Genomic DNA, 24,548 nt, shown 5'->3' on the forward strand with positions numbered 1-24,548 from the left:
CTTTCCGAGACCCTTGATGGATCGCTGGTCCAATGCGCCCTTGTAAACGCCACAATTGCTGGAAGCGGCCAAGTGGACGCATTTCCAGACAGTGGTTCCAAGGTGACACTTGTTTCTCGTCACCTTGTCAGATCTTTGCCCCTCCTGCCCTGGACCAGACCCCCTCTAGTTGTCGTTGGAGGAACGACAGTGGCTCCTGCTGGTGCTATCTGCTTGAAGATCTCTGTGGGACCCATCACCGGTTTGGTGGAAGCCGCCGTCCTCGATAACAATGCCATGCCACTTATATTGGGGGAAGACTGGTTTGCTGCCAGTCACGCACAGTTGGTGTTCCAGCCACCCATGCCAACTGAAATTCGTCATCCCACCACAGGAACAAGTGTGCGGTGCTATGAGCGACTGTTGCCCAGGATGTCGAACGCTGTTATGATCCAGGGGTCATCTTTCAATTACCATGTATCTGGACACCACAGCTCAGCAGGCCTCCAGCGAATGCCACTCCCAGGCCCAGATGAACCCCCGTGGTTAGCACTATCTTGTCAATATGAGGTTTCAAACACCAACGGCCCGTCTTCTGAATGCAGGCGAGGTGCTTCTTCAACAATAGAGGTTTGCATTGACCCATCCTTGCCTGCCGCTCAGGTTGGTAGCCATTTGCCAGCACATCAACAACGGGAAATCACGAGCATTCTTTCGAAGCACGCTGAAGTATTCGCTCGTGAAGAGGATGACTTAGGTCTGTACGAGGGTGTTGAACACTCAATCGACCTTCTTCCCGATGCTGTGCCATACAGTCGATCCCCTTACCGTTACTCTGCTGCAGACCGTCGTTTTCTTGAGGCTCAAATAAGCACACTCCTTCGGCAAGGCATCATTCTACCAGCCTTAGGACCTTGGGCATTCCCCGCAGTGGTTGTCAGCCGAGGTAGCAAGAAGCGCCTTTGTGTTAACTATGTGCCCCTAAACAAGATGACTGTGAACGTCGTGCAACCACTTCCACATGCGGATGACATCATGGATGACATTGCTGGGTCACAGTACTTCGCCTGCCTTGACCTAAAGTTTGCTTACTGGCAAGTTCGCGTTCGTAAGGAAGACCAGGCAAAAACTGCTTTTGTGACCCACTATGGCACCTTTATGTGGACCCGCATGCCATTTGGGCTGAAGAACGCACCTGCCACTTTCCAGCGAGCCATGCAGTCAATTTTTGCTAACCTGCAGCCCCATTGCCCAAAGTGCGGTGTGCGGGTGTACTTGGATGATGTTCTGGTTTTTGCGCCAACTTTTGACGAGTTTGCAAGGTTACTCGACGAAGTACTTGGTGCACTCCTTGCCAGTGGATTCAAAGTTTCACTTGACAAGTGTAAGTTTGCTTTGAAGTCTATCAGGTTTCTCGGATTCATTTTGAGCAGGGACGGCAAGCAGCCTGACCCTGCCAAAGTCGAAGCCATCATGAAAATCCCACAGCCTGCAAACAGCAAAGCAGTTTTGTCATGGCTCCAGACAGCAAACTTCTATCGCCGATTTGTGAAGAATTTCTCTCGGATAGCAGCACCGTTGCAGAGTCTCATACGGTCTGAGGAGTTTGCCTGGACCAGCGACTGCAATGAAGCCTTTCAGCGAATTCGCACAGCATTAACAGAGGCACCTGTACTGGGCCATTTTGATCCAGACGCCCAAACCACAGTCACAACAGATGCCTCAGGAACCGCAATTGGTGCTGTGCTCTCTCAGAAACAGTGTGGAAAAGAAACTGTGATCGAATATGCGAGTCGTGCACTCACGGCCGCAGAGAAGAAGTTGCATAGCAACGTTTGGGAGTGTATTGGTGTCCACTGGGCGGTTACGATCAAGTTCCGACACTACTTGCTCGGCAAGAAATTTTGCCTGTTGACTGACAACTGGACCGTTGCATGCTTAACAGCCAACATCAGGCCTTCACGTCGTTTTACGACCATGTTGATGGATCTTACAGAGTTCGACTTCACTGTGCAGCACCATCCAGGCCGTCAAAACGTGGTTGCTGACATGCTGTCACGATTATCTGCAGCAGTCCTCCATCAGACACAGTCTCTCGCAGCTATGCAAGCAGAAGACAAAGAGTGCCAGGACCTTCGTCGCTCTCTGTCATCTTCAGAATCGTGGGACCATGACCTTGCCATAATTGATGACATCCTGTACCATAGTGACGCGACTTCAGGTTCTCAAGCTATTGTAGTGCCAGCAAAGATGCGCCAGGCTGTCCTGGAGGTTGTTCATGACGGTGGAGGCCACATGGATGTAACCCGGACACTGACCAAAGTGAGAGAACGTTACTGGTGGCCAAACCTTACGTCTTCAGTGACCCACTACGTCACAGCATGCCAGATCTGCCAAAGCAACAACCGCCCAATATCTAAAAGTGTTGGCAAAATGGGTCTCATGCCAGTGTCGGATGTTCCTTTTGCCTTAATTGCCATTGATCACATCACAATGCCGGCTGCTTCAGGAAAGAAGTACATTTTGAATGTCATTGACTTTGCCACGCGTTTCATTGTCCCAGCGGCTGTAACTTCAACATCAGCTAAGGAAGTTATAGCACATTTACAGTCGGTGTTCTTCCGCTTTGGTTGTCCTGATGACTGCATGTCTGACCATGGAGCAGCCTTTGAATCTCACCAGTTTAAGCACTTCATGCACATGCACGGTGCTGAGATTCATTATTCAGTGGCATACCGCGCAGCCAGCAATGGTCTTGTAGAGAGAAGCAATGGGACTTTAGTCTCCGTTCTTCGTAAGCTGTGTCCAACGGACCAGACCTCCTGGGCAAGCAAACTCGAAGAAGCTGCTTTTGCCATCAACACAAGCTATAGCGCCAGCAGCTGTTTCTCTCCATTTGAACTACTGTATGGATACGTCCCCAAGCTCCCATATCAACGCCACCGTCCCGCCACAGCCAGGACCCTACAAGACCGTCTCCTAATGCTGTCTCAGAACCGGGCCGTAGCAGCAAGTAATACCGAGGAAGCACAAGGGAAACGGAAGACAGCATATGATCAGTCCCATCGAGACCACTCCTTCCAAGTCGGCCAGTTCGTCTGGGTGCGCCGCCAAGAGCCTGTAGCAGATGGAACTGGAAAGTTGGCACCCAAATTCAAGGGAATATACCAAATCACCAACCAGAAAACACCCGTTACGTTTGTCGTTAGCCGCGTAACTGGTCAAGGTCCTCGTGATCGACTCCAAGACAGGATAGTGCACGTCTCTCAACTCAAGCACTACGTGCCACCTTATGTCGAGCCTTACATTGTGAAAACCCAAGAGTGGCCTTTGTGTGACTTATCTGGCTCTCCCAGTGTTGGCAATGAGTTATCTCAACCACCAGTTTCCCTTGGCCCTGCAGTTTTGCCTCCAGCGGTACCCTCCTCGCGACCTCACCGCCAAAAGCGCCCACCCGAGCGCTTGAAGGACTATTCTCTCTCGCAGTGAAGCCACCAAGTAGTGCTCCTTTCCTAGACCAATGGGACTTGGTCAGACAAGGAGGGGCCGGATGTGAGCGCCCGCATGCGCACTATAGCGTAGCGGCCTATCTAATCGGCAGCGCCACCTGCGGCGCCTTTACTCAGATAAACTCCAAGCCCAAGCGAGGGCCGGGGGACACGTTTTTATCAATCTCGCTCCCGCCTCCGGCGCGGTCGGCACGTTTTCATGTTCGAATAAAGCGCATTCTTCTCGTTCACAACGCCTCTCAGCCTTCATGCCTAGCCCGCCCAGCCCTCACAGCATAACGCATCGATGAGAGCCAGGGTGAATGCCGCCTAAGTGTAAGCTTTAGCGCCCGCTGCTTCGCATCTACACCTGGTTCTGTTTAGTGAAAGATGGTGTACTTTTTAAGACTTCATTAGTTGTTGCTACACTCTTGTGAAGAAATTTTCTAACACGTACTTTGCTGCAGTCGTAGCGCATACCCATAACTGTCATATTAAAAAATTCATCGCTGGTTAAAAGGGCCAAAGAGAAGGCAAGCAAGGCATAGTGACTTCAGTGAGTAATTCACGAAAGCAGTAATTACTTAGCAAAGGGGCCAAAAGCAAGGTATGGTTGGACTGCAAGGCCTGGTGACTCCAATGTGTAATTCGAAAAAGCAGTAATTACATCAAAAGAATGAACCTTGAGGGAGTTGATATGTGGTCATCTTGGTTGAACAGCGCACGCGAGACTAGGACGAAGAAAAATTGCTTGTCTGTGTTTCTATTCTTCGTCCTAGTTTTGCGTGCGCTGTTCAACCAAGACGAACCATAATCACTTAACAAGTTTGCTATAGAGAACGTACGCGAGGTATGGTGACTCTGATGTGTAATGAAAGATAGCAGTTTTACTTAAAAAAGAGCTGACGAGAAGGTACGCAAGGCATGGTGAGGCTAATATGTGAAAGGCAGTAATTGCTTAACAAAGGGGTAATAGAGAAGGTAGGCAAAACATGGCAACTTTCATGTGCATTTCTGGAACGCGGTGATTTGTTACCAAGAGTCTTAATTTAAGAAAAAGTTAGTTGGAGAATGCTGTTACCTTATACCAGAGTAAAGCGTGCAAGGCGAACGTAAGTGTGGCGAGATTACCTGGCGATCTGAGGCAACTCATGTAGCGTAAACAATAACAGTGCAAAGAACAAACGGAATGGTAAAAAAACTACAGATCGCAAAGTACTGACACGAGCCCCTGTTTCTGAGCTAGTGGGTCCTATAGACGCCCAAGAAGCACTAGCTGAAATAAAGGACAAAGAAAAGAGCGTCTGAATTGGCACAAAGAAGGTTTGCATTTGAAGCGACCTTAGGCCATTGATGATGTAAGATGTCATGTACCTTAAACCGGCGATGTGTGCAAGTAGTACGGCTGCGTGTTGCAAAAAAGGAAGCAAGGGAGTACAGCGGGAACGCACGCTCTCGAGACAGAAGACACACACACACAAAGGTGCTGACTTGGAACTCATATTTTGATGGCTCCATGAAATGGATTACATTAGCCAGAGTGAAGCTTTAAAAAAGAGAGAGGGATAAATAACAAGACTGCTTCAGTGCACAGCGCCACCGACTCAAAGAAGCCCGGCAATGAATAATTACAACAAACGCGTTTTCTTTCTTCTACTTCTCAATCTAAGACCCAACAATCTCATCTAGCAGATGAAATTGGGCATCAAAGGGGGCAATAGGTGAGGTGTTAACGCTCTTGTTATCAAGTTTCTTATATACGCTTCTAAAATAACGCGTGCAGTGCAGTCTTGTGATTACTCCTATGCAGAATCGTCGTTCCTTCTAACCGGACCACACATCCTGTGCATGCACTAACATGTGCAATTATACGTGCGGACTTATCCAGCATTCAAAATTTTTGTTCGCGTTCCCCCAAATGGTCATTAATACTGCAATTGATTTGCCCAACGTATAACATCCCACATGACATGAACGGTGCTTTTCGCTTCTTTTCAAATTACACGTTTGCTTACGTTGCACATACGTTGACACAACTTTTTTAGCTTGTTGGGAGCAGAGAAACACGCAGGAACTCCGTGCCTATACTTGCCACATTTTTCAGGTTGTGGCTTATGAACGCTTGGCACAAGTTCAAACCTAAGCGCCTTCCGGTGTTCCTCAACCGCCACACGTTCCGCTCAACGTTTCAATTTTTCAAGGAAGGTTTCATAAACAGCCACCAAGGCCTAGTTGGGGAACCTCTCAGTCGAAAGATTGCGGAGCTGATTTTAAAAGCTGGACACAATTTTATATGGGCATGATATTTTTAGTGCCAATTCCAGGTATGTACATCAACGCTGTAGCTCTCTTGATTTCTTTTGAATTGACAGAATCAAAGGGCAGCAAATCCTTCTTAGCTCTTGGATAATATCTCCGCAAGTGTGTCCATCACAAAACTATATTTGTAAGTTTAGAAACTGTAAAACCAAAGGATCGTGGAGTTCGGGGGTAAAATACAAGCCAGGATTCCGTGAGCTAAAAACTAATAAAATTTCGCCTACTGTAGAAGGGTAGGCAAAGGTGGGCTGTTCCTTTAAAAGCACTGAAAAATTGCCAACATAGCTAAAAACTGTCAAGACTCGCCCCTCATCAAAAACCTGTTTTAGACGCTTGTCAACCTTAGCAAAAAAAAAAGTCACATGAGGCAGGGTTACGCAAAAATAAATGCATATGCCACTGCGTTGAGAAAGCGGCTCTTCGCCAAACAAAACAAAAGTACAGCTTAGATAAAACTGCAAAAACGACAAAATGTTATCGACGAACCATACTGCCGAGTTTGGGAAAGACACGTCATCGTTATTTTCTACGCATTCTTTCGCAGAGACCATAAGTTGCTTTTGTGGAACAGAATAAATGAAATCTTGCCCATTCTACTGAAAAAAAAGAAACCACAAGAACATCTTGATTAACTTAAAAAAAGATTTAGCGTCTTCAGTCAACTCTTTTTTTATTCAAAACGAGTCGTTCGTCACGCACATTTTGAGCTGATTTAACAAGAACTGGCTAACATTCTTCTGCTGCGATCCCTCTTCACGAACTATAGTCCTCAATGGAAATTCAGGCTTATAGATCTTGGCAAAAAAAGAAACACTGAGGCTAAATCTTCCATTGCTATCTCTCTTGGTAGCATGCTGAGACTCAACCACTTCCAACAATAGATTAACCTTGTTTTCACTCTCAATGTAACTTTTTTTCCACAAGGACGCAATTCTTGTTAACCTCTGCCAAAGCGTTTTTGTTATAGGTTCCCCTCGGCAAAACAGCTCTTTATCGGCTTATCAAAGCTTCGGATTATTGCTCTTAAAGAATTTCGACAAGGAATCTAACAAGCTATTAAAAGCTGCATACGCTGGTCAAGTTTTCTGCCTTTCAAAAAAAAGTTCGCTATCTCTCTCTGCAGTAGTCTACAGTCACCGCAAATATGATGGCGGCGACTTCCTAAATCTCCGCAGACTTTGTTCATTGGCTACCGCAGTAAAACGATAACAATGTGCAATACATTTATCTTGCACCCAAAGACTTTTCTTTTATAATGATCACGATGACACTGCTTCATTTATAATGCGCATCCGCATCAGTGCCGATGGATGAAGAATCAGGTGGTAGATAAGAGGAAGCAACTCTCAGGCTTGGCCTAACACAAACTTGGAGAGGAAATGGACATGCAATCGACTATTATCGTAGATGTACAATATTAGGATTAGAGATTTGATTGATATGTGGGGTTTAACGCCCCAAAACCACCATATGATTATGAGAGACGCCGTAGTGGAGAGCTCCGGAAATTTCGACTTCCTGGGGTTCTTTAACGTGCACCCAAATCTGAGCACACGTGCCTACCACATTTCCGCCTCCATCGGAAATGTAGGATTACAGAAGTATTATAGGTTAATAACAAGGTGTTCTTTTTCCGTTCACGTTCGTTTACCTTACATTTTTTAACCAACAAGCAGATCTTTGCCGTCACCAGCCCTGTACAATCATGGTATAATCCATGCTCGGATATTTATTGACAAAAGAACGGTAAATGGCTCGTTTCGAAAAAAATGCTGGTGTCCGTGTCGGCAGTGACATCATCGGTTGTGAGCGAAAAATTATCTTCTGATGAATGACTGAAAAATTAGGAACAAAACAAAGAATAAGAAATTTGTGGATTAGAGTGGGGATCAAGACCGCCTCTTTAGGATCCAAGAGGGGATCGAACACGGACTGTTTGCGTGCAAAGCCGGTGTTCTCCTTGTTCTACTTCAGAGCCACGCGTGCTCTTGGAAATGCAGTGGAAATAATCTCCTCTGCTTGTGTGTGCAGTGAAGGCAACAACCGCACGCCTCTTGTATGCATGCTTCACACTACTACATGTAATATCGCAGTGATACACGGTAAAAGCGTACAAGCCTGCGTGGTACATGTGATCGAGCGTCACAACATGCGGTTATGATGATTTCATGGTGTTTAGCAGGCCACTCACTTCAAAAGGCAGACACCTTGCTGCGCCTTTTTTCTTAGTGGGTGCATTACAAGCTGCAAAACGATTTCACGCGCACAATTGCCCATGGTAGAAAGCATGCTACCCATTACATGGAATGCAGCCGTATGCGAAAGCTTGACTGACACAAGCCATTATAAACTCAGTACGCACTTGGGACAGGATATCGCTGTCGCGTTCCACTTTTACAGGCGAAGCTTAAAGAGACACTAAAAACAACTATAAGGTCGACGTTGATTGTTGAAATAGTGGTCCCGAAACCTCGTAGTCTTACTTTCGTGCCAAGGAAGGGCTGATTTTGAAATAAAATCAAGCTTTAGTGGTGCGCCTCGGGTTAACGCACTTGAAATTCCACCCTCAACCAAACGTCTGACGTCACTGTAGCCGTGCGCAACGCTGGCCGGCAATGCGCAGTCGCCGGCCACCGCTGGAGGCGTGAGCGCTGCAATCGCTGTGACGTGCAGGGTTCGGTCACGTGGTCTCGCCTCGTTGTGGCAAAAGAAAGTTGGCAGTTGGATGCGTTGCTTTTACACAAGACTTCGCGGTGTTTTCATTCTTGAACAGCGTTGTATTGCTCGGACTTAAGGTGCACAGACTTCTGCAGCGTACAGAATGCAAAAAGTCGCAGTAAAAGTGACCGGCGGCATGCCCCAGTTCGCTGCGTATGCGATGCCGTTGTCATGGCCGCTGGCTGTGCCACTGTCACCTCTATCTTTCTTTGTAGTGGTTATTTCGTGCCCACGGGGTTAAACCGAGCTCAGAGCATGAATGTTCACATAAAAGCAGATCGATTTAGTTTCCACATGGGAACCTCGTTCACAACGAAAAATGACTCTGGAAACAGCTTAATTATGCATAATTTAAATTAGGACGTAGCAGCCTTAATGTAAGGGAAGTTACTGTTATTATACATTTAGAAACGTGCAACGTTGTCTGAATTGTCAGAGAGTCAAGATAGCACAGAAGTCCAATTATTTTTCCTTTATTTTCGCCATTTTCTCCCTATTTCGGTCTATTTCGTGGTCAGTTGCTTCTGCGTGTTTGGCCTGAGCGTTCAATGAAACCTTCTTACTTACGTCATAGATGCGCTGCTCCGGTCTTTGCTAAAGCTTACTTCTATTGGTGGTGGTAGTGCTTAGAAGATGAGAAAAGGCACCTAATTTCTGCAACCCGGTCGGGAGCACGGCACAGTGCCTAAGGTAACCTTTACCGCAGTCTGCACCACCATCCTCCTCTCCGGTTGTTCGTCCCCCTGTGTGTACCCGACCACACTGGTTTCCATCCGCCAGTGGCGTAGCCAAAGGCTGCCACACCAAGCCCCCCCCCCCCCCCCCCCAAACAAATTCCATGGTGTATTCGCACAAAACAATGGTTTACTACCTCTGCCTGTCCAGACCCAACTCTATTCAGAGGGGTTCCCCGTCCGAAAAGTTTCTGCCGACGCCACTGCCGTCCGTGACTTAAGCTCACAGGTTTAATTCCTTAGATTACGTCTGCGGATTGGTGCATAGGCACCGTCAGTTCCTCTCAATGTTGTTTTGATCTACAGGCAAAAGCGCGGTTGGCTTCGAGAACTGATTCATCTTCAAAGAGCTGCCATGACACATAACAGAGCTTATAAATAAACCCCAAAAAACTGGACATTGGAAATTTAATGAAATTGCCGTTTGGATCACGGTACGCAAGACCCCGCAGCATGCACATTCAAGGGCACAAAGTGATACGGCTGGCTGATGGAATGGAATGAAAAAAATTGCCCGCAGCTTCCCTCGGGGGAACACTGAGGAGGATGCGGACCATATAATTGGTTAACGGGGTGTTAAAGTGCGACTTACTTGGGTCGATGGTTAAATTGGTTAACGTGGTTGTGAAATGGGGTGTTAAATTGCGACTTACTTGGGTCGATGGCTAAATTGGTTAACGTGGTTGTAGGAGGGGGTGTTAAATGAGTGAACACGTACACACGTATGCGAAAGGGCGGCGCTGGTCGAAGGGACGTCGATCATTGTGTTTGTGGATTCGTTGGAATTCATTTCACCGCGACCTTGGACATCGACGCGCCGTACAAACCAACCGACGAGCGGCAACTGAGCGAGCGAGCGCCGACCTTGAGTATATATACAGCACGACGGCGCATGCACTGTCAGCTGTTGAATGTTCTCGAAGCGCGACGCCACATGCGCGTCCACTGGAGAATCAGGAGAATTGTAGATGTCGAACGCGGTGTGTAGAGGAGGAAGGGTGCACAGATGGTGGAGGAGTGAAGCGCGCGCGGTGTGTAGAGGAGGAAGGGATGCACAGATGGTGGAAGAGTGGGCGACGGCGCGACGGCGCATGCGCGCGCGTCAGCTGTCGAATGTTCGAGAAGCGGTGTGGACGGCGCGGACGACGCGGACGGCGCACTACAAGGCGCGAGTATAAGATGCTCCGCATCTAAAAAAACTTTATTTCAGTCCTGCAGGACGCGCTTAGCGCGTAGCGGGCATCTCCCACGTAGGGACCGACAGGGAGTACCTGGCGGCCGCTTCGTGGGCCTGCTGGACGGCCCATTACTGGTCGGCGAGAAGTGAGCTCCTGAGGGACCTCTCCCACTTGCTTGAGGTAGAGTCGGGATCATATTTTTTTTAACATAATTTACCCGTTTATAGAAGCGCTGTGCCTGAGCCAATCATTCACGATTTTCACCGATGTGTGGCTCGATGTCGATCGAATGTGCAACGTGTGGCCACCATAGAAGTTTTGTGCAATAAATATTAGGATCCTGCCGTGGAGAAAAGTTACAACTGTGAATGAGGCACGCGCGTGCGCGACTCTCACATTTGCCCGCAATAACCCCAATGCAGCCGCAATGATTCCGGCTGCATGCGGATGTAAGAATGCTGTGTTGCTTCACACACAGCATGGAATCCACTTGCGCTGCGGTTCGTAGGGCTATGTGTGCCAAACGAAAATGCACTTTACGCATGCTTGTCATGTCAACCGCGGCGCCTCTTTAGACGCAAACCTACAATGAATGAAGTAGTGGGATTGCGCGAATTTCTTGTATCAAAGATAAGTTTCTTTACCATTATTACCCATTTTATACTTCAATTCGCCAAGGATTAAGTTACCACGTTTTACAGAGGCAGCGCACTCGGCCCCCGTGGTTTTCATTCAGCTGGTCATAGCAGACGACGCCGGCAGTGAGGCATTATGAGAAGCGTAATGATTTTCCGGGGCAGTTATTTTGCACTTCATAGAGTCGGGGAAGAAGCTGGAGCAGTATTTTAGTGAATTCATTGAGTGAAGTACAAGATAATAATTATAAAAAGAGGAGACGCGACTGCACGCGAGAGAGTGTCGGAGCCACGGAGGAAGGTTCCTCCGTGAGCGGAGCAATCCAACACGTACGTATATGTCACAGGGACGCCTCCGCATGACGGCGCCACGGTATGTCCTCGCGCCCATAGGGAAGGTTCCTTTTGGCGTTGCATAAGTCTGTTGCCAGACTTTGGGGCAGTTGTTGCCAGATTGCCGCTAAATTTGGCTAAAAAATTTCTCCTGTAGTTGTGGCTTCTCCGTAATAGTTTGGTGCTATCCGCGGTGCATTTCTTGGCTGAAAAATTTTCTCTTGTAGTTGTGGCTTCTCCGTACGAGTTTGGTGCTATCCGCGGTGCACTTCGCGAGTGCATGAGCGACGCTGGCCGTTTGTATTAACGGAATGAACCGAGCCTAGCAGAAGTCGAGTGTCGTGCTGCCGTGCAATAAGAGGCCGTTTTAATTCCGTTTTAATTACCGGAATGAACCGCGCATTACAGAATTCGTTTTATTTACGGAATGAACCGCGCCTAGCAGAAGTCTAGGAGCGTTCTTTTGCTGTGTGCGCAGCTGTGCGATTAAGATATCGCGTCTCAGTATTAGGGATGACGGGGAAAACTGAATAGAGTCGCAGGAGGTGATGCGCTGCCCCCCTCCCCCCTAACTTTTCTTTTTTTTTCTCTCTCAGCTGATCGTGTCGCGTCGACCGCGCGCTACAACAGGGGACGCTACGCTTCCCCTAGCTGTGTCAGCACAAGACATATCGTTCGGACTCGTGTATACATGTGATGAATAAGCGTTCCAAGGCTGGTTAATCTGGGTACGTCGGATGTGCTACAGCTATGTACGCCTGGAAGGCTGCTTTACCAAAGCAGATGGAGCGAATTAAGCGCCACTTGCGCGTACCTGTAAATGGGACCCGGCCGACGAGCCACCGTCGCTTACAGGGTCAAAATTTCCGGAGCCCTCCACTACGGCGTCTCTCATAATCAAATAGTGGTTTTGGGACGTTCAACCCCACAAATCAAATCATCAATATGGTATACGCTGCAAACAAGCTATTATTTCTATGCGAGTAGGTAACTGTCTGGTCCTAGGCGCATTTTCGATTGAGACCAAGTAAACATTTTTCTACAATGATGACCTTGCCTTCATAGGATTCACGATAAAACCTCTGCGACTGAAGTTTTTCATTGCTATCAAAAGCCACAGTGCAACTGTATTGTCAACCAAGGTTGTGAGAAAGTCGTCTGCCCATAAAATAACGCGTGAAAAATTGTGTTGCCAACGTACAGAATAACTTGCAAAAAATTACTTATTGTGGATTGCAAGCATGCTAGAATGCACGCAGTAAAATAAAAAAAATGTTGACTAAAAGCAATCACTGCATCAGGGCTGCGGGACATGTACAGCTAGCGCAACATAAAAATCATTCTCATAGGCATGCAGTCACAAACATCCATAGTAAGAAAATCACTCAGTAAAGTATGCAAAACCGAAATGTAATGATCAATGTACAAAACATGCTGCGTATACCTATCATGCCGTGTCGTGAGTGGAGCCGTCCTTAACATGTGAAACGAACTTCGCTCCGACGATGACTACGCCATCTACGCATAACAAGAGATTAACAATTAACGATTTCTTCTCTGGTTGGGTGGGTCGTCGCAAAGATGTGTTTGCGAAGACTAGACCATTCATTGGCGCGACGAGAGGCCATTGCTCCAAACGGTCTTTCTACCTGTCGCTTACTAATTTTACAGCGCTTCCTTCACTTTTTTCTTACTCTCTTCACGAGCATACGCAGGGAAAGGTGGGGATTTCATGGCTTGATATACATGTACATCATATCTGCTCAAACTACCGCCGTTAGTCAAGTCAAAGAGGAAAGCTAATGCTTGCGCCTACCTCCCCTCCAGAAAAAATTTATTGGCTGCGGCCCTGCTTTTCCTAATGACAATAATGGTGCCTTCAGACGACGGACCAAATCCGGATTTGTCGTGGACGCGGACGGCTAATCCGCGGATGATCCGCTTGCAGACGCATCCACACGACGGATGGTGTCCTAGGAGAAAACAGCCGGATTACCCTCGACAGCAGGTTCGCCGCTCACCTGCGCCCGCTGAAAGTAGACCGGTTTGAGAGTATTCAACATGGATGCTCGCAAGAAGCGACGCTTGGCTGCGATGTCTGTCTCGTTGTGACAAATGAACGAGGAGTGTTATTCTTTCAGGAGAAAAGGGAGTTGCTAGCAGGATATTCTTTCAACTACATTATTCCCCACTTGTAGAACTTCTAAACGTGTCTCCCGCCTTTTTTTAGAAGCGGCACGTCGCTGGTTGCAGAAGTTAGAATATTTCACCACCATGACGGCTAAGAATCTCGCGTGTTAAGCGACGGTGGCGACATTTCCCGAACCACCAAAAGTGATTTCTGCATATTTAATCACCTGAGAACAAAGTCTCCGGAAACTAAGTAAACCATGCTCAAGCGTAGATGATGCCGACCAGTCATGCAGCTATCCGCGAGCCATGGAGGATATGCCACGAGCAGACGAAAAGTGTACTGGTTGCCAGAAATCCCGAGCTAATCCGCTGAAGTACCGGCTCTCCCCCGCCAGAATCCCGATGTGAGAAACAGGTTGGGTTCATCCGTCCGCGAGCCGCGCGGACGAGTCGCGGACGAGGGGAATCGCTGATGTGAGGTCACGTGACGCGCCGTCCGTCTCGCCACATCGGGATTCGATCCGTCGTCTGAATGCACCATAAGGCACCCCGGAGCAAATCTTGACCCGGATTGCGGAGCAGTGCGAAACGTTTCAGAACTGCGCGCGATATATTTTTTTAATGAGATATGCGCAAAAATGCAAAGTAATGAGTTTGGATGGGCATATTGGAACGTCAAGCTATGTGAAGTCAAGTTGCCTATTGGAAACAAATGACGCTAGATGGAACAGCCATCTTCGTTGGACATCTCTTTCATTATTAATTGATCTGGCGTAACCAAACGACCACTAAGTATTCATTCTGCAAGTGCTCATCCTTTTGACATTCACAGTCGATGCCTGAGTGTAGAAGAGTCATCTGCATTTCCTCTAGAAAGTTAATAGCAGTGGCATTGGTTGAAATTGTTTTTAAATTGTGTGTGACCTAATGTGTGGAAGTATATGCGGCTGAAAAGTGTAATATAGTACCTGTCAATAACAATGTCAGTTAGTAATGCCACGCCTGTTGGTGAAGCTAATCCGTAGTATGTGACAGGATTATGTCATCTCAAATTGCCTCTTGACATTTCTTTAATTAGACAGTGAAACAATATGGAGTGCTCTAACCTCAAGTGGCTGTCTTTTTCCAAGTGGCTGTACTTCATTTCTTCAATTCAGCACTGTCGCTTCTCTTATTGCAGTGGTAAGTGTGAAAAATAAGATCAAGTGGCTGCGCGACTACTTCGTCAAGGAGCTCAAAAGGGAGCTAGGCGTGACGATGAAGAAATCCTCGAACCAGATGCCCACCTCCCGGGGCTACGTGTCCCGCTGGGAGCACTTCCACAAGTGGGACTTCCTGCGACGCATATTCAGTGCCGAGATCTGTTCGCCTTCGACCGCGAATGGTGTACATTCTGTAAGTGTAACACGAGTCGCTCAGTAGCCTTTACGTAAGGGACTCAATAGTTGTTTTTGCAATTCGACAGGAGCACATAGAATGGACTTTCTGTTCTAGTACATATCCTAAGCGACAAACTCGACTATAAGAGCACGTGTTATTGAGTGCACTTACTTAAGTGGTTGGTGTCATACTACCGCATTTAGATAGCGCGTGTGAGCAGCGTACCTAGTCAAGAATTACGGCGTGAACGAAGCCAATAAACGAAAGCAGTACAATTTCAGGGCTGATATTCAATTCTTAGATCTTAGTGAGAACAGTCTTAATTCTAACTAACTGGCAGTGAATGCAAGAAAGCGTAGACAACGTTAGTGGTAGGGATTACGTCATAAACAGGAGTAAATTAGGCAGGACGAAAGGCAACTTGCCGCCGGGAAAGACTCGGTGGTGGTGAGTCCCTGCGGGCAATCCTGCTAATAACAAGGTCAGTCTTGTTGTTAACAAATGACGCTTAGTTGCGACAAAAAATTGTCACTCGTGCTAAATGAGAGCGCCAGCAACAAGTATATAAATGCGTGGAAAATTTCCAACAGTATCATCATTGTTTATATACATATCATCACATAAAGAAACATTGTCGGACAGTAAATTTCTCTGGACCTGCCATATCTACGAAAATATTTTCCCCTGGCAAAACACTTCCTGCAGGGACACTCTTTATTTGAAGAGAGCCGATAACTACAAGCTTACAACTTCCTCCGATCTTAAGAGACCTTTAAAAAAAACTGAAGATACGTAGGACGAGCGCTTTATTCTCTCCTGGCGTTTCCCGCCTTTCCTGCATTGTTCCTGTTATCATCAGTTTTTTTTACTGGATGTAATGAAATAAGGTCTCGAATGATTCGTATGCAATGGTACCGTTTGTGACTGGTCCTGGTACCCGCATTGACTTCTGGTCACACGCCAGTCTTGCTGTGCCTCACCTGAGTGTTGTGGTAGGTCAACTAATTCGTGCTTCATTTTGTGGGTTTTCGAAAACGAAGTAAAAACGCACTTACGTCGTGTAGGCGAAATACGTGATATCCTGATAGGCTGAAATGCTTTCTGCTAATTCACATTTTCAGGGTGTTTGATTAGGACGTAAGTTGGAAAGAGGAGATAGCTCGGGCAGTAACTGTAGTCCAAGGCGAGAAAAAAACCATTATTTCGCCTTTGAAACCTGAAAGACATAGCTGCTTTTTAAGCCTCATTTTCAATCGATTGATTGATTGATATGTAAGGTTTAACGTCCCAAAACCACGAAAATGATTATGAGAGACGCCATAGTGGAGGGCTCCGGAAATTTCGACCACCTGGGTTCTTTAACATGCACACAAATAAGAGCACACGGGCCTACAACATTCCCGCCTCCGTAGGAAATGCAGCCGCCACAGCCGGGATTCAATCACGCAACCTTGAGCTTCGTTATTTTTTTTTATATCCCCATATGTTCACGCAGGAAAACCAGCATGACTCTCAGGATACGGGGCGCCTGGTCATCAATGGCGAATGCGGAGAATCCGAAAAGATCTGTTCTGCGCAAGACGTGTCTTCGGACAACAGCAGGCCACCGACTCCCTCGGCCACACTCGAGAAGGATGCTGAGGAAGACTCAGCACCCGTGATGGTGCACGTATGCGAGCCATGCGGTATTTCGCACTCGAGCACCACATCGGCATTGACTTCGTTAGTCAAAGGAACGAGGCCTTCGGAAAACCATCAGGTAGGTAAAAAGAAATTGTTTCAGTGCTTCGTTATTCCACCTTTCTTATTGCTTTCTGTGGCATAAAAATACCTCGGACTTATTTGTAGGATGTACTTTTCTGCAAATGCGCAGCTTCTTGAACGATGCAAAATACAACCAGGCACTTCGATTTTCGGTTGATCAAATGACTCAACGATTGCTCATTGGCCCCAATTACGGTATCCAAAAATCAGCGCGTCTACTAAGCAGTTCTTAGATCATGGCCTCCGAGATGGCGGGCGCGCGGCGTGTTTCTCTCCAGCCATCCCTATCGCACAGAGAGAGCATGTTTCCAGAGGTGCGCGTGGCCCGCTCTTTTCTCTGCACCGCGGCACTCACACAGAGGATCGAAAAGGCTGCCTTGGTTGGCGCCGGTTGCATGTGGAGAGAAAAAGATAGTTTGGCGCTTTTATATAACTTCGCGCTGATTAGCAAATGTCAGATCAAAGTGTACAAGAGACAAAGTCAATGCTGGGGCGTATATATTCTAACATGGGCTTTTTTGCTGTATATTTGCGCCGTCCATATAAGAGAACTTGTATTGCGATGTCTCTGCAAGAGATGCACATAAGTTGGAAATTTACTATACTTCGAAGTTTGTGGTCCGTATTGTATGGGCGCACCGGCGAAGAAGAAAAAAATGACAGCCCGATCCACATACGAAGTCAGAAGAGTGCTTTTTTTTTACAGTCACGGGTTATATTCGATTACATGCCTTTTTTTTTTCTTTCATGGAAGTAGCTCCGCTTTTCACCGTAACTCCGTTCCGAAAATTCTCGCAAGCGTGCTGATGTAATCCCAACTAGCGCGAAAGCCGTGCTCACATAGCGCATAACGCTTAGAACTTGCCTGTAAGACTGTCCCAGTTTCTCTTTCCAACTAGCTCCCGTCATGCCGCAGCAGCGGGATACAGGGAAGAGGGTCGAGGTGGTCGCCATACACCTAAACTGAAATACGTCACTGATTCTACGAAGACCACAGGCTGTTACAAGCGCATTTTGGTCATTTAGAGTCACCCGTTCGCACTGTGAGTTTCACGGTATTAGAAGGATAGATTAGCCAATGGAAGAGCGAACATATAATCCAGCAAACATTGAAATATTTTGTTTGTTGACGATGAACGCAACACGTGTTCAGAGCTTGGTGTACACGGCATGAAACATTGTGCGTTACATAGCAGAGGCGATTTGTACTTGCCCCACTGCAATGGTCTATTGGCTAAGGTACTCGGCTGCTGACCCGCAGGTCACGCGATCGAATCTCGGCTGCTGCAGCTGCATTTCTGATGGAAGCGAAATCCGTAAGCCCGTGTGCTCAGAATTCGGTGCACTTTCAAAAACCCCAGGCGGTCTAACTTTCCGGAGCCCTCCACTACGGTGTCACTCATAATCATGTAGTAGTTTTGGAACGGTAAACCTCACATATATCAATCAATCAATCAGTGTGTACTTTATTCTTCTTGAGTAGTCTACCTCGACGAATACTTACTTTTCTTCAACAAGACGCCGTTGGGCTGCATGTGCAACCCTTTTATTTGGATGCAGTCGAGAGTACAGCAAGATGTGTGTAAATGAACACGACACTGATATTGGCACTGTGCGACCAAAGCATAAAAAAAAATCTCAGATGGCGGAGCACGAGACGATGACCACTCAGACACTTTCACTGTAAAAAACGTGAGGAGTATGTAGGTCACCCAATTGAAGCCTTCTAAAATATTCTGGCTCAATCTCTTGTCACTTTACTTCAGTGACATGACCAGGGCACTGCCTTGCGTAGAGAATTACTGTGCTTCGGTGGACCGTCTCATAAATATTAGCACGCAATAAAGTAGCAAAATGATGTGTCATGATAGGAAGGAAATGTGATTCAACGACGATAATTATTCCGCTGTTGAAGTATAACATCTTCATAAAAAATGAATATATTGCCACTAGTAAAAGTTCTGCGAGTATTATTTCCATAGATGCTGGCAGGCTTGTTTGTGCCGCTGTTCAAAAGAGGACGAAGATGCACTTGCAGAGAAATAATTAAATAACAAGAGTTTTTTACGAATGACGCATTGGTTAAAGTATCGGGAAATTCACCTTATATTCGACCAATCCCCTCCTTTTCGTACAAGCCATTTTCAGAGGAAAACAACAACAACAACAACGATAAAGTCGTATTGCCGTTGATTGAATCAGTCTGACGTCCTTGTCTGCTATTGTCTACAGGTTGTAGTTACGTTGTAACGGGACACTGGTGGAGGTGCTGTGTAACAGTCTATGCAATGTTACCACGAAAAAGATCTCGGCCCCAACATCAACGCCTTGGTAGAAACAGCCGACCTTCGACGCAATCGGCGGCGACTAGGCCTACCACCCCAATTCTGCCCTCTTCTGGAATGCCCCAGAATCATGGCAAATGCGACAACTGCAATCCAGACTGAACAGACCGCCAATCCCCCAGTTCCATGGCCACCAGCCCCTCGAACCCCAAAGCCCTTCCATGGGGAGCCTTACGAAGACGTTGAAGAGTGGCTGGACCAATACGATCGAGTAGCCATTGTCAACGAGTGGGACGAGCACCGGAAACTCCGGTGTGCCTATTTCTACCTGAAGTATTCAGTGGGCATTTGGTTTGAGAACCACGAGGGTGCCCTCACAACCTGGCCGGTGTTTTGCATTCAGCTGCAGAACACGTATGGTAGCGCCGACCGGAAAGAACAAGCAGAACGTCTCCTCAATTCTTGCAATCAAAGACCAAATGAAAGTGTGGCCATGTTCATTGAGGAGATGTCTCGTCTGTTCTGTTGCGCTGATTCTGCAATGAGGAAAGACAAAAAGGTGTGCTTTCTGATGAGGGGTGTCAAGGAGCAGCTGTTTGCAGGACTTGTACGAAACCCACCAGCTACGGTGGCTGAATTTCTCCGTGAAGCAACAATAATAAAGTGAATGCTAAGACAGTGGTCTTTGCAGTATGAACGGTCCGACAACCTTGCATGTCTGTCAGCACCCTTGGCTACACTCAAAGTCACAATCGTGAGAGATCTTGCTGAGCTAGCTTGTAGCATTCTACGCGACGAGCTGCAAAAGCTTCGCGCAGTGCCTTCACAGCCTCAACTGGCTGCTCTGACAGACGTCGTCCGTGAAGAGGTGTGGCACCTGGTACGACCATTAGTGGCGCCTCTAACCGAAGCTGCTCTGCTAACGTATGCGGAACCTGTACAAACTCCTGTGCCCGCAGCCAGCTATTTTCCCTGGCCGACCAGCCTACAGACGCCGCAACACTTCTCAGGCCTGCCGCACTATGAAAACCCTCGACTGACTTGCCTTCAGATGCCGCAGTGCTTCTCGGGCCCGCCACACTATGAGAATAAACGACCTAATGTGCAGAAATCTAGCGTGTGGCGCGCTTCCGACAATTGGCCACTATGCTACCACTGTGGTGAGCCAGGTCACTTGTACCAGGAGTGCTCGAACAGACAGATGGGCCTACCTAGAGCCAATACAGTCGATGTAAATCTGAAGCTGTCATGTGCACAGAAAGAGCAAATCCGCTGTATCCTCCGCATGTTTAGCGACTGTTTGGCGTCTACAACTAAGATAAAGCAAACGCCAACCGTGAAGCACCGCATTGTCACAGACCATGCTGAACGACCCATACGGCCGCACGCCTACCGAGTATCACAAAAAGAACAAGAGGCAATACATTCTCAAGTGAAGCAGATGCTCGAAGATGGCGCAATCCAACCCTCGAACAGTCAATGATCGTCCCCCGTCGTGCTAGTAAGGAAGAAGGACGGCACTCTTCGATTTTGCATCGATTACCACAAACTCAACGAAGTGACAAAGAAAGGCGTTTATCCTTTTCTGCGCGTCGACGACTCACTAGACCACCTCCAACGCGCCCGATACTTCTCCTCCATGAATTTACGCAGCGGCTACAGGCCGATCGAAGTTGATGAACGTGTCCGAGAGAAAACAGCATTCATAACGCCTGATGGTCTGTACGAATTCAAGGTGCTGCCCTTCGGTCTGTGTTCTGCTCCTGCGACATTCCAGAGGATGATGGATACAGTGCTGTCTGGTCTCAAGTGGGAAGCATGCCTTGTTTACTTAGATGACGTGGTTGTTTTCTCACAAACGTTTGAGTAGCACTTGCAGCGAATCAGATCCGTGTTTGCTGCAATTCGCACGGCAGGCCTGAACTGCAACCAGAAAAATGTCATTTTGGTAACAACGAATTGAAGGTCCTCTGCCGCCTTGTTAGCCACGATGGTATTCGGCCGGACCTAGACAAACATTGGCTGTCGCAGATTTTCCACCACCTGCCAACAAACGTGATGTGCGTTGATTTGTAGGCTTCTGCACATACTACAGATGTTTCGTGCAAAATTTCACAAACATTTCCGAACCCCTCACTCGTCTAACAAAACATGTTCCTTTCGTGTAAGGCCCTGAGCAAAGACGCGCTTTCTCCGAGCTCTAGCAGCGTCTCCAGGCTGAGCCCTTACTCGGACACTACGACGAAGATGCCGATAGTGTGCTACACAGACGACAATAACATCGGCCTTGGTGCAGTTCTCGTCCAGTGGAAAGGCGGCATCGAACGTCTTACTGCTTATGCGAGCCGGATTTTATCATCTGCGGAGGCAAATTACATACCCACTGAAAACGTGTGGCTGCTTGTTATCTGGGCAATAGCTAAATTCAGACCATAAGCTGAATCAGACCATACCTGTATGGTTGCCGGTTCAGGGTCATTACCAATCATCATGCGGTCTGCTGGTTGGCAAACCTTAAAGACCCTTCCAGACGTCTGGAAAGGTGGAGCTTACGCCTTCAGGAGTTTGATTTGACAGTCTAACTGCCTTTCCCGAGCTCCTCTTACGACAGCGTCAGCCGATCACGATCTCGACGGCAGTTTTCTCTGCGCCGTTAGTGTATCCGACTTGGCTGAACTGCAGAAGAACAATTCCAAGCTTCGACAATTTATTGAATATCTTGAAGGCCGTACGCCGCATCCACCACCAGCATTCGCCCGCTCGCAATCATTGTTCTGCATTCGCAGAAATACCCTATGTAAAATAAACTTTAACCCTCACGCGACTGAGTACCTGCTCGTCGTCCCGCCAGCGTTACGAGCTGATGTCTTGTCTGCCTGTCACGATGAGGCTTCCTCAGGCCACTTAGGATTCACACGTACCATGGCCCGGATTTTCCAACACTACTGCTGGACTAAGCTCAATCGGAACGTGAAGCATTACGTGAAAACGTGTCACAAGTGCCAGTACGTAAAGCACCAAATCAGCGCCCAGCAGGCTTTTTGAAGCCCGTCGCTCCTCCGACACAACCGTTCCAACAAATTAGCATGAATCTGTTCGGACATGACGCGCTACTGCGAAACGAAGGCATTACAACGTGGCACCACGATTGAAACTGCCCGCTTTTTTTTATGAAGAACATCGTCCTCCGACATGTAGCACCAGCAGTTGTCATGACTGATCGTGGCGCAGCTTTTACCACCCGGATGGTACAAAACTTCATGCAGCTTAGCGGCACAGTACATAGAAAAACTACTGCATACCACCCACAAAGCAATAGCCTTACAGAGCGACTAAACAAGACGATCGCCGACAATCTATCCATATGTGTTGACCAAGACCACAAAAACTCGGATGACATCCTCCCTTACGTCACGTTCGCTTACAACACCATTGTGCAAGAAACAACTGGATTCACACCATTCCGTTTGCTTCACGGCAAGGAGGTCACTACAATGCTGGATGCCATGCTTCTACCAGACAGGCACCAGATTAGTGTCAAGACGAATGAATTTATCAGACTGGCAGACGCAGCTCGTAAGCTTGCAATTGAAGAAATCCATAAGCAACAATGCATCGACTCGCTGCGGTACAACACTCGTCGTCACGATGTCTTTTACCAACTCGGAGAACGAGTATGGTTGTGTACTCCCATTCAACAACGGCGACAGTAGGAAAAATTGTTACCCCGCTATTTTGGTCCCTAAAGAGTTCTCCGTCGTCTCAGCGAGGTGAACTACAAAGTTCTTGAGAAGGACATGGCTCGTCAATCCCGCCATTCACAACAGCCACACATCGTCTATGTTTTGAGAATGAAACCGTTTCACCAACGCTGGCTATTCGTCAAACTCCTTTGAGGAGACTTACAGTGATTGTGAATTCCCCATTGTGTATTGCTTATCGTGTTTTCTTTTTCATCTGGTAATTATGTTGTGACATCGGGACGATGTTCTTTGGGAAGGGGGGTAATGCCACTAGTACAAGTTCTGCAAGTATTAATTCCATAGATGCTGGCAGGCTTGTATGTGCCGCTGTTCAAAAGAGGACGAAGATGCACTTTCAGAGAAAATGATAAAATCTATTGCTGTTGATCGAATCAATCTGACGTCCTTGTGTGCTCTTATCTACATGTTATAGTTATGGTGTAACGTGACAATATTATTCAAATCTAGATATTTAGCCCCGAGACAAAATTTACGATAATGAAAAAATACTGCGACGAAGGAATTAACGCCTCCTTACAATAATCTATATCAAGAAAATTCAGCATCTGCTAAACTTTTCTTCGCACGTCAAACCAAAATAAATGCAGCAACAGAAAAAGTGCTTCCCTTCAAAGCAGCCCAAAACCTCTGGCAGCGATGTTTGCTCGTACATGAAAAAAATAGCGTGCCACCACTAGAATAGCTTGCGCTCTGCTTTTTTCCACGGCCTTTGGCACCGTCGGAATTCGCAGTTAATGCTCCCTCTCGCAATAGCCAGGCGCGCGAGGCGAAACTCGTTGGTTTTGCTGGGGAACGTGGTGATTGGTACGGCCAGAGAGAAACACGCCGTGCTCCCGCCATCTCTGAGGCCATGCTGAGATAAAGCAAGAGCATTATTTCGAACTCTATTTCAGCCAAAAAGTCATAATAAAAGTTAGTGCAGCTTCCAGAGTGTCACGCAAGGCTCGGTAACAGTAGAACTGATGGACACCAGGCTCGTCCTGGCTTGGGTAGATATTTACTCTCTCATGTATTTCCCACCCATTATTTTCCACTATACGAAGCATGCATGCTCTATTTATATTATTTTCGAGGCGTTTTATGATCGAGCTCAATCTAGTGTGCGGCATGATCACCCTTTCAGCACATGTCCACATCTCCCTCTCTCCTACGCCTCCTTGCTCGCCTCTCAATGCCGACGCAGGCAGCGCCTTCTAGCTAACGCCGTCCTTTCTATCCACTAGGCACCTCTCCTAATGGCGTTTACACCCCCATTGCGCATGCGGTCCCCACCCTCTCTCGTACTCTCCCACGCTACTCCTCACTTGCCTCGCAAATGCCAACGCAGGCAGCGTCTGCTAGCAAGTTCGTTGATTAAACAAACGTGACTGGTTGCTCTTTTTATCAATCGGTATTACATGAAAGTGAAACTTATCTTCACAGAAGTAGCTGCAAATTTATTGTTTATTGTTTCGCTGCAAGGGCAAAGGAATGAATTCCACAACAACAAATTAGAATGTCATGCGAAGGATGGCAAGCAGCTCAGAATGAGCATACACAGGACGAGCGCGGACAACATCTTACTAAAGCTCGACACCGAAAGTTGCGAGCTACAAAAGTGTAGTTCGCAACTTTGCTTCTAGACCGGCTCCCTTCTCTCGTTACTTCCTACGACAACTGTACAGACAGACAGACAAAGAACTTTATTCAGGTCCTGAGGAACTGCGTTGTAACGGCCCCGTTTAGGGGGAATCCGTAGCAGTCGCGGGCCGCTCCCACGTAGGAGCCGGAAGACCGTGGCCATCCGCCCTCTCGCAGGCCCTCTGGACAGCCCGAAGTTGAACCAAGAGGTCGCCGCT

The 24,548-nt window shown here is 47.4% G+C and overlaps 1 protein-coding gene across 1 annotated transcript in view; it reads left to right on the forward strand.

Annotated features, from left to right (window-relative positions):
- The window catches only part of LOC142765245 (uncharacterized), a 347,073-nt gene that overhangs the window by 299,597 nt on the left and 22,928 nt on the right, over positions 1-24,548 (forward strand). The window contains exons 3-4 of the mRNA XM_075865936.1: positions 14,698-14,912; positions 16,393-16,656. Of these exons, the coding sequence (XP_075722051.1) occupies positions 14,775-14,912; positions 16,393-16,656 (402 nt within the window). The 5' untranslated portion in view covers positions 14,698-14,774. The remainder of the gene's footprint in view (positions 1-14,697; positions 14,913-16,392; positions 16,657-24,548) is intronic.

This window comes from Rhipicephalus microplus, chromosome 6, assembly GCF_043290135.1.
Source record: "Rhipicephalus microplus isolate Deutch F79 chromosome 6, USDA_Rmic, whole genome shotgun sequence".
Taxonomy (NCBI): domain Eukaryota; kingdom Metazoa; phylum Arthropoda; class Arachnida; order Ixodida; family Ixodidae; genus Rhipicephalus; species Rhipicephalus microplus.